The sequence below is a fragment of the Apis dorsata genome, unplaced genomic scaffold, assembly GCF_000469605.1.
Source record: "Apis dorsata unplaced genomic scaffold, Apis dorsata 1.3 scaffold_4, whole genome shotgun sequence".
NCBI lineage: Eukaryota > Metazoa > Arthropoda > Insecta > Hymenoptera > Apidae > Apis > Apis dorsata.
In genome coordinates this window covers 611,854-621,677 of record NW_006263307.1, presented here as the reverse complement: position 1 = coordinate 621,677, position 9,824 = coordinate 611,854, and the positions used below count along the sequence as shown (strand labels likewise).

At 25.3% G+C, this 9,824-nt stretch overlaps 4 protein-coding genes across 5 annotated transcripts in view; 3 read left to right on the top strand and 1 right to left on the bottom strand.

Moving 5' to 3' along the window:
* On the top strand, positions 1 to 3,493 carry LOC102677868 (calreticulin). Its single transcript, XM_006607297.2, has 8 exons — positions 1 to 198; positions 1,057 to 1,161; positions 1,324 to 1,527; positions 1,851 to 2,002; positions 2,250 to 2,516; positions 2,596 to 2,832; positions 3,021 to 3,164; positions 3,354 to 3,493. Exons 1-8 carry the CDS (start codon positions 114 to 116, stop codon positions 3,369 to 3,371), a joined length of 1,212 nt encoding a protein of 403 aa, XP_006607360.2. The 5' UTR covers positions 1 to 113; the 3' UTR covers positions 3,372 to 3,493.
* Positions 3,494 to 3,635: 142 nt separating this feature from the next.
* LOC102677730 (E3 ubiquitin-protein ligase TRIM23-like) lies at positions 3,636 to 7,416 on the bottom strand. Of its 2 annotated transcripts, none has more exons than XM_006607296.2 (7): positions 7,302 to 7,416; positions 6,685 to 6,772; positions 6,004 to 6,564; positions 5,786 to 5,894; positions 5,319 to 5,692; positions 4,801 to 5,169; positions 3,636 to 4,636 (listed from the first exon to the last, which is right to left on the bottom strand). In XM_006607296.2, exons 2-7 carry the CDS (start codon positions 6,751 to 6,753, stop codon positions 4,442 to 4,444), a joined length of 1,677 nt encoding a protein of 558 aa, XP_006607359.1. In that variant the 5' UTR covers positions 6,754 to 6,772; positions 7,302 to 7,416; the 3' UTR covers positions 3,636 to 4,441. The 2 variants fall into 2 exon arrangements, with proteins under 2 accessions (XP_006607359.1, XP_031368531.1); XM_031512671.1 differs by lacking the exon at positions 7,302 to 7,416 and adding an exon at positions 6,881 to 6,899.
* A 340-nt stretch (positions 7,417 to 7,756) lies between these two features.
* Positions 7,757 to 8,519, top strand: LOC102676580 (cytochrome c oxidase subunit 7C, mitochondrial). Its single transcript, XM_031512837.1, has 3 exons — positions 7,757 to 7,977; positions 8,244 to 8,360; positions 8,436 to 8,519. Exons 1-2 carry the CDS (start codon positions 7,876 to 7,878, stop codon positions 8,355 to 8,357), a joined length of 216 nt encoding a protein of 71 aa, XP_031368697.1. The 5' UTR covers positions 7,757 to 7,875; the 3' UTR covers positions 8,358 to 8,360; positions 8,436 to 8,519.
* Positions 8,520 to 9,220: 701 nt separating this feature from the next.
* LOC102676667 (ethanolaminephosphotransferase 1-like) overlaps positions 9,221 to 9,824 on the top strand; it is a 3,076-nt gene continuing 2,472 nt past the window's right edge. Inside the window, exon 1 of the mRNA XM_006607290.2 lies at positions 9,221 to 9,730. Coding sequence (XP_006607353.1) covers positions 9,659 to 9,730 — 72 coding nt within the window. The 5' untranslated portion in view covers positions 9,221 to 9,658. The remainder of the gene's footprint in view (positions 9,731 to 9,824) is intronic.

Genomic DNA, 9,824 nt, shown 5'->3' with positions numbered 1-9,824 from the left:
ACCTTAGCGGCCACTAACTCACCAACCACATCCACGAATCGAGCATTATCGGCTAGTTCGTCGTAGAGTAAGCATCATCGTCGATAGGACTTTTGTCGTCCCGGCGTTTGAAAATGCGATCTTTCTGCTCATTTTTGCTTCTGTTGGCGGTTACAATCGCCACAGCAGAGATCTACTTTGAAGAAAAATTTCTTGATGGTAAGTAAACATTTTGAAATATTTCCGGTCGTAGTTTCAATTTCCTCACTCCATTTCGAAATCATCTATTTCGGATCAAACAGAATTCAGAACAATTTATAAGATTTTTCTGCCAATTTTTTGTGTAAAAACCACACCCAAGTCATTAATTGAGATAATTCTCAATGGGTTAATTGTGAAGTACTTTCCAGAAAATCTGATAATAGACTCTAGGGGAGACCGAATAGTGTATTTCTCCTTGGTAACCACACGCCCTTGCCTCGATCGTTTCCGCAATGCTGTGCACCCGTGTACACGAATTTGTGCATAATTAATGTTCAATTTCATGATCGAGTGCTGGAATTGTTTATGATGCCATATGCCTGGTGAAGAAATCGAAGTTAATGCGAACGTGGCATGAGAACCATCATCTCGTGGCAAAGGCCATAAGCATACGGTTTGCGTTTCGCCGACATGACGCGCAATCGATTGGTTGATCTGTAGTGAATGCTTCGAGAAATAAACTTATCTATGCTTCGAAAATATGTTGAACTATATATCGCGATTAATTCAATTCAAGATATAGATTCGATTAAAACTACAACTTTTTTATAGATAATTGATTTTTTAAGATAATTGAAAAAAATATTGATTTTAATTTTAATATTTGAGAATAATAATTTTCTAATTATTTTAAATTTCTACAAATTAAAATTTTTTTATTATGATTTATTTTTGAAGGAAAAATTAGAAATATAGAAAATTAATTATTATTATAAAATTATTTATAAGAAAGTACATTATGATTATATTCTTGAATAATTGATTTAAGATTCAATATCATTGATTTATATTGATTGAATGAATGATTTTTTACAGATTCCTGGGAAAAAAATTGGGTGTATTCTGAACATCCTGGAAAAGAATTTGGAAAATTTATTTTAGGGCATGGAAAATTCTGGAATGATCCAGAAAATGATAAAGGTAACAAGCAGAAACTTGTTGCATAATTAATAAACTCATATAAAAATTATTTATATTATTAAAAATATTGAAAATAATTATAATTTAACATAATTTATATACTATAAATTGCATTTTTAGTTATAATTTTTTTATCTTATTATATTTATTTATATAAAACAGGTATCCAAACATCTCAAGATGCAAGATTTTATGCCTTAAGTAGAAAATTCAAACCATTTGATAACAAAGATAAAACACTTGTCATTCAATTTACTGTTAAACATGAACAGAATATTGATTGTGGTGGTGGATATGTTAAAATATTTGACTGTTCTTTGGATCAAAAAGATATGCATGGTGATAGCCCATATCAAATTATGTTTGGTAAGAATAATTATATTAAACAAATATTAAAAATCCGAGCCTAGAGTCATTGGTTATATCTTGATAATTGTATACTAGTGCTAGTGGATCTCGGAGAATAAATTCTTACTTATGCCCTGATTATAGTAATTATACATATTTCAGGCACCAGTTAAGATACATTTATATTTTAATTACATATTGAAAAAATAATGATATGTTTATGATGATTTAGCAAATGTATTGAAAAAATTTTTAAGTATTTTTTTGTCTATAAAGAAATATATAATTTGATATGTTTCTAGCAAAAACATAATTTTTAATAAATATATACTTTTCTACAGGACCTGATATTTGTGGACCAGGAACAAAGAAAGTTCATGTGATCTTCAGTTATAAGGGAAAGAACCTTCTGATTAATAAGGATATTCGTTGTAAAGATGATATTTATACTCACTTGTATACTTTGATTGTCAAACCTGATAATACATATAAGGTAAAAAAAATAGATAAAAGTATAATGAAATTATGAAATATATCGAGCCTAGAATTACATGTTCTCATTAATTTATGGTGAATAGATGTGTTTGAAGATCTCGAAGAGTAATGATTATCTTGTTTATAAAATGTATATATAAATCACATTATTTTTTTAAAATAGCAAAGAATAACATTCCACAATTCATTTCAAAACTTGGAATATTTATTGAAATTTTATTCAAATTTTCATATTGGTTTTCTAGGTTCTAATTGACAATGAAGAAGTAGAATCTGGTGAACTAGAAGCAGATTGGGATTTCCTTCCACCAAAAAAAATTAAAGATCCATCTCAGAGCAAACCTGAAGATTGGGATGATAAACCTACCATTCCTGATCCTGACGACCAAAAACCAGAAGATTGGGATAAACCCGAGCATATTCCTGATCCTGAAGCTACTAAACCTGAAGATTGGGATGATGAAATGGATGGAGAATGGGAAGCTCCAATGATTGATAATCCTGAATATAAAGTTAGCTATATATAATATATAATAATTTAAACAAATGATTAAAATAAATATTTATTTTAATTGATTTCTTTATATTAAGGGTGAATGGAAACCAAAACAAATTGATAATCCTAACTATAAAGGACCATGGATTCACCCAGAAATTGATAATCCTGAATACACACCTGATCCAGAATTATATAAAAGAGATGAAATTTGTGCCATTGGTTTTGATCTATGGCAAGTGAAATCTGGAACAATTTTTGATAATGTTCTCATCACAGATGATCCTGAAGTTGCTCATAAATTTGGTGAAGAAGTTTGGAAACCTACTTTAGTAAGTAACAAAAAAAAAAGATTGTGATCAAATATTAGTAGAAATAATGTAATGATGTCAAAGGCGTTGCTGATTCTAATGAATGATAAAAAGCTGGAATTCCTCGTTGCTGAAGTAACATAGCTACTACCATGTTTTTCGAATATAAAATAACATAAATTTATTTTATGATTTTATACATGTTTTAGGAAGGTGAGAAAAAGATGAAAGAAGCTCAAGATGAGGAAGAAAGAAAACAAAGACAAAAAGAAAGCAAAGAAAATGAAGATAATAAGGATGATGATGATGATGAAGATGCAGATGAAGAGGAAAATAACGTCCCTGATACTGAAGTAAGATCCATTTAAAAAATATTAATAGCAATTCTTTCTTTGTTGGAATCTATGATGATATTATTTAGCTCTGATTTAAATTGATTAGTAAAATGGCTGGAATTCCTCGTTACTGAGAATGATATTAAATAATTCCTTTTTTTTTCAAAATTTTAAATACATTATTATCTTTTTTGTTTTTTTTTTTAGGAGCATGATGAATTGTAAATAATGTGTCGTAATTAATACGAACACAGACTGTATTCCAGGAGCTGTGTAACCGCGATACGCACTAACTTTCTATGAAAAACACAAAACTATGAAAAATTATAATAATGAAAAAAAAAAAAGAAAAATTAATCATTACCAGAAAATCAATGGATTCCTTTAAATTGAATAAGTCAAAAAGAAAAAGAGATAATTACAAAACTTGTAAAAAAATTTTTATGTCAGTGAATTTTTCGAAGTTTCTTCATCTTTTTTTTGTTTTTCTTTTATATTTGAAATATGGCCTCATTTTCATAGCCTAAACTTTTTAACCTAATCTTCGATCATTCGATAGTGTTCCATGAAATTCATCAGTGAAAGGTTACATCATAAACATTAAGTGTCTAAAAAGAAGTCAAAGTGCTCATTATGTGTTATCAAAATACGTTATATGAACGTAATTATATACATGGCATTATATGCTGTATGGCATATATGTATCATAGAGTCATCTTGCTCCATGTCCTTCCCATGGCACAGCTCCAGAAAAAGACTCTAAGTTGTTCCGTTTTTGTTTGTCAAGTGTTTTTATATACAATTGAAAGATAATTGAGATGTAATTTAATGATGCTATATTATATATATATAAATATATATATTATATATTATTTCGATTTCCGTACAGTGTACGCGCGTATTAAAAAGCTCGCTCCAGTTAAAATGTAAGAATGATCGGATGTGTGCAGATATGACTGAATGAAATATAAATATAAATACGATTGGTATGATTATGTATTAATAAATACAAAACCAAGTAACCAATGTAATAAAATAAATAAGTCTTTTCTAGACATGCTCAGACTGTTTATTTTCGCCTTTTGATTATATATAATATAGCTTGATAATAAGTCAAACCCAAATAGTTTAATTCATAAATATCTCAAATATTATCACAATTGTTAAATAACAAAAGTATTCATAATATGTATAATATACAAATTATATTAATATGGAAATGCAAAAGTTTATATGTTCTTTCATTATTATCTTGTATCTACATTTCTATAGAAAAGAATAGTAATAAATAAATTTTACGATATCGTTGGTATCGTATACAATGTTTCATGTGCACCTAACTGTTGAGTTAACCAATCTAAACCTTGTGTAGAACCACAATCATTTGTGATTAAAGATGAACCTTGTATATGCCATGCTCTACCACAACATAATTTTTGCAAACATAAGATTTCAGTTAATTCTTCAACACTGGCGCAACCACTGACATCCTACAAAATAAAAAAATGATAATAAGAAGAAAAAAAACAATTATAGATTATAAAAACTAAAAAAAAAAAAAAAAAATAATTAGAAAAATTGATAAGATTAATTAACTATTATTTGAGCAATACAAATATAATATGAGCAATAAATATAAATAATTTTGTCTTACTTGTTTATTAGCATATATAAGAAACAAAGCATCCTTTAATTCACGTTCATTTACAATTTTTGATAATTCATTTTGCGCTTCTTTAAATCTAGATCTATCACTAGCATCAACAACAAAAATAACAGCCTGTGTATTATGATAATAATGTTTCCATAATGGTCTGAATTTTTGTTGTCCACCAACATCCCATAAAGTAAATACTAGATTTTTGTACTCTAGATTTTCCACATTAAAGCCAATTGTAGGGATTGGCGGTCCGGAAAGCGTAATACCTCTCATAGCTGATAGAATGCTTGTTTTTCCAGCACCATCTAACCCCAAGATTACAACACGCATATCAATTTTTGTACCAATATGTACCCTATTATCCTACAAATAAAATTATATGTATTATGAATTATTTTTTATAAAATTTATGTTGAATATTTTTGCATTTTATCTTTCAAATTAGAAAATTATATTGACAATATCAATTTCTGATTTTTTGACTCAATGATAGTACCCAATAATGAACATACCCGACTGAATATTATGGGTATAGAAGATTCAGGCGTGAGAAAATCAGGATCAAGTTGAGCATAATGTTGTTGTTGTTGTTCCAACGTAGTTAACACTTCTTTAACTTTTGTTGCACTAGTTAATAGTTTCCAATCTTCAGAATCTAAAATGCTTTCACATTGAATGCACACATCAGCTACCTGAGATCTTGTAGTAGTTAAATCTTGTTGTTGTTGTCTCAGAGCACATAATCTCTCACGTGTTTCTGTTTCAACACAAGATATAGCTGCATTTTCTTGATCAGCCAAAAGAGCTCTTAATTCCTCAAAGTGTTGACGTACTCTTTGTCTTGCATCTTCTATTGTCCATCCTTCTAACTCTTGTATCACTGTTTCTAATAATGATGATTGATATAGATTTACTAATTTTCTCTTTACATTGAAGTTATATTTTTTAATAAGAAATTAAAATATAAAAATAATTATACCAATTCTATTTGCTGTATCTCTCATACTCTCCATAAATTGAGTCATTTTCTGTAAAGCAGTGATTATAGATTTTCTAATATTTTCTGCCTCAACTTCTATTAAAGCTAACTGCAATTAAATAAAATAGTAGAACTGATTATATTATATTATATTATTATTATACAATTTGATTATATTATATTATATAAATAAATTTATTTATTTATATATTTATTACCTTATGTGTGCTATGTCTACCATAATCCTTGCATAAATAACACATAAGGGAATTGTGACAGCCTTCCTGAGTACAAGTAAATTCTGCTACATGTGTTGTATGTACTGGACATTTAGGTTTATCTTTTGGTTTCTCTGATAGAGGTACACGCTTATGTTTGCTTAATGTTTTTGAAGAATGAATAATACTATCACAATTTTCACATAAATGAGTCATACAAATTGTACAATATAATACTGCAGTATGAGCTTCATCTTCATCACAAGATTGACTAGATTGAAGTCTTTCCCTTTCAAGTAACAATAGTTTCTCACTGTTGGACTGTTCTAATCTTTCTAATAATTCAATCAAAGCAAAATTTTTCTTCAAATTATAAATATTATTCTGACTAATGCCTGTTGGCTGTCTATCAAAAGGACATAATAAAAACTGTTGATCTGTCATACAAGGTCTTAATCGCAAAAGACAAGAATGACATACTGTATGACCACAATGTAACAATCTTGGTACTTTTATTCCATCAATAGTAAATACTTCTTCACAGACACGACATTCTAGCACCTAAAAATTGAAATTATTAAATTATTATATTTAAAATAAAAAGTAGAAATTTAAATTAGTTTATCATATAAAAATTTATAAATAATAATATAAAAAATATTTCAAATCAGTATAGCTTACATTTGTTCTTACAGTAGGTTTTAAAGTCTGCTTAAAATATTTGTTCAGATGATCTACGTTATTAGTCATGATAATTTTTTAACAAAAACTGAAAATATATAAAATATTATTAGAAAAGAGAATAACATAAATTAATATAAGTAAGCAAACTTAAAATAAAATATTTTTAAATCAATTTTTATTTAATTCTTCATACTTTTATTAAATGATATTTCAGGTTAATAATATGAAAATAGTTGATGTTAAAACATATTTTTATATATGACAAAATAATTCTTTTGAGTTTAACCGAAATATCATACATTACGAAACATTTAAATCAATAATAGTATTTAAAACATTTAAGTAAATAAAAATAAATATTGTTATTTGTAATAATTGCAATGTAATTTAATTTTTATAAAATAAATTAGAAGTTCAAAATATTCTTCTATATATATTTAAATACACTGCATTATAGGTTTTATTGTTTAGTTATATAATGAAAAATGATTATTTTACATGAATTCAAAAAGGTAGTAAGTTTCATTTTATTTTATTTCATTTTAATTCATTTTATCATTGATACTATATTATTGATTACTATATATCAATGAATTAAATTACGAAAAATGTACACAAATCAAATCGCGAAACAAATAGATATTGCGATTTTAGTTATTGACTAATGATATATTCATATCAAAATCATTATATATCATTGTTACGTGTACCATTATTTATCGACATAACTTATATTTATTCAACATCGAATAATTCCATAAATAAATTAATCTAAGGGTAAGTATCTTTTTATTTTACATCTTTGAATTACAAATCATCCTTTATTCTTCTTTATATATTAAACATGTTATTTTATTTACGTACGCATTTCTATATATTATATATATACGATCATTTAATATTATTAAATGGTTTAAAAATCTATTTTTCTAATTATAAATTTTATAAAGTTTTTAAATAATATAAAAATGTATTGATTAATAAATTTATAATTTATAATATAAGTAGATTTATAAAATCACGAGAAGCTATAACTAGTAATTTCTAGTAACTTTATTATTAGAATAAAATATCTGATAACTGATTTACTATTACCCCGACTCTGCTTGAACTTGTTCGAAGCAGACGATTTATCGCCATTTTGTCAAAAAGGCTAGACGTACTAACAAACAGTACGAAATTATAAAAATGTTAGCTATAAGAACAGTTTTACGAAATTTTACAAGATCTTTCAAAACTACTACTGTAAGAAAAAGTGAAGATCATGGACCGGAAGGTTTCCCTGGTGCTGTAAGTAAAAATAATATTTTATTATGTAATATGTATCATGCGTAATATATTACTAATATTTAACTTAATATTTTCTAATAAAAAATAAAAATAAAAGGCATATAAATTCTAGATAAATTAGTCTTGAAATTATCATTGCATTCTTTTTTAACATATTTTTATTTTTACTATTGATTAAATTAATATAATATAATACTTATCTTTATACTATTTTATATTTATCTTTATTATTAATTAAAATCAACCTAAAAATTTTATTATTACAGAATCTTCCAATAAATATCCAAAATAGATATATATTAACTACAACTTTCATTCTTTTCTTTGGAAGTGGATTATCTCTTCCTTTCTTAGTTCTTCGTTATCACTTGCTGAAGTAATATGTAAGAATCTTATTAATACAATTTATATTTAGATTTATTATAATTATTTATATTTATTATTATAATATCTTTCAGGTATTGGAATATTAATATTAGTAAATTAATCTAATATTGTTGCAGAAAATATAATATGTAACATATAGTTATAATAAAATATAATAAAAAACTAAATTTTATAAGTATTATTTAATAAAGTTATCTTTAGAATAATATTATCAAATATATTTTACATTAAATTATAAATTGGAATGTTAAAAAATATCGTTAATTCTAATTACATAACCTATACAAATTTATAAAATTCTTATTTATTATACCCTAAATTATTTGTTAAATGTTGCGTTTTGTTTTTGATACAAACTTATATTATAATATATTATAATAATATTATAATAATATGTCAACAACTATTAATGTATTATTTTCATGAAAAAGAAAATATATATATTCTAATCAATTAAAAAATTTTTGATTTTAATTTAACCTCTACTAAATCAACTTAAATCATAGTATATCATTTATAAGTAAAAATATTTTAGTAATAAATTTAATAATTATTAAATTTAATAATTTAATGTTCGTTACGTATATCCAATGCAAGTTCAATAAAAAATTATTTTTTTATTTAAACAATTTATTTTAAATATTATAATTTAAATGTTAATAACATTCGATTCTTATTTTTTACATAATTTCACATTTTATTTTATTCAATAAATATTAAAACATAATTAGTATGATAAAATATTTAAATTGAGATATATATATATATTGTATATATGTATATATATATATATATATACATATATACAACTCTGACCCCTTCAAATGGATTATCTTCGACCATTATCTAACAAGATATTCTCCAAGGATACGTCTACTTTCAAATCAATTTAAAAATAAATAACCATCAATACGCAGTTTCATAGATAAAATTTCATTTTACTGTTCGCTTTTAATTTCATTTAAATTGACCGTGGTTTTACAAATACGTGAGAATTAGCCTTCAGAAATTCTGCATACCGGAAAGAAATCACTTTTGAGTATATATTGTTCACATAAATCGATGTTACTATGAATTGACGCTTACCGAACCACGACACAGTAAGCACGTGCTTTGTGAAAAATATAAATTTCTGTATCTGTATATTTATAACCTAAATACATGAACAATATTTTCGAGGAATACAAATAACATTTCGATGAAAATAATTATTAAATAGAATTAATTGATTCCATAATAGGATTGAAGTGTACCTTTCTAAAACATAGTGGTTAGACGCATTTTTTGCATTACAATGTATCAGAAATTAAGTTTTGAAGTCGAATATCTTACTGAGCAACATCTTACCGGCTTCGAGACTTATAAAGTAAGTTTTTTATGTGGATAATTATTTTCACTTTTTTTAGTGATATTCTATAATTTTGATTTCCTACAATTAAAATTCTTATAAATTACTTCTA

Bases quoted from the DNA above. Each gene is read 5' to 3' on its own strand.
- LOC102677868 (XM_006607297.2), top strand. From the start codon at position 114: ATGCGATCTTTCTGCTCATTTTTGCTTCTGTTGGCGGTTACAATCGCC. The intron at 199-1,056 runs GTAAGTAAACAT...GATTTTTTACAG, and splicing joins TGAAGAAAAATTTCTTGATG to ATTCCTGGGAAAAAAATTGG. The intron at 1,162-1,323 runs GTAACAAGCAGA...TATATAAAACAG, and splicing joins TGATCCAGAAAATGATAAAG to GTATCCAAACATCTCAAGAT.
- LOC102677730 (XM_006607296.2), bottom strand. From the start codon at position 6,753: ATGACTAATAACGTAGATCATCTGAACAAATATTTTAAGCAGACTTTA. The intron at 5,895-6,003 runs GTAATAAATATA...ATTTAATTGCAG, and splicing joins GTAGACATAGCACACATAAG to TTAGCTTTAATAGAAGTTGA. The intron at 4,637-4,800 runs GTAAGACAAAAT...TTTATTTTGTAG, and splicing joins TTATATATGCTAATAAACAA to GATGTCAGTGGTTGCGCCAG.
- LOC102676580 (XM_031512837.1), top strand. From the start codon at position 7,876: ATGTTAGCTATAAGAACAGTTTTACGAAATTTTACAAGATCTTTCAAA. The intron at 7,978-8,243 runs GTAAGTAAAAAT...TTATTATTACAG, and splicing joins CGGAAGGTTTCCCTGGTGCT to AATCTTCCAATAAATATCCA.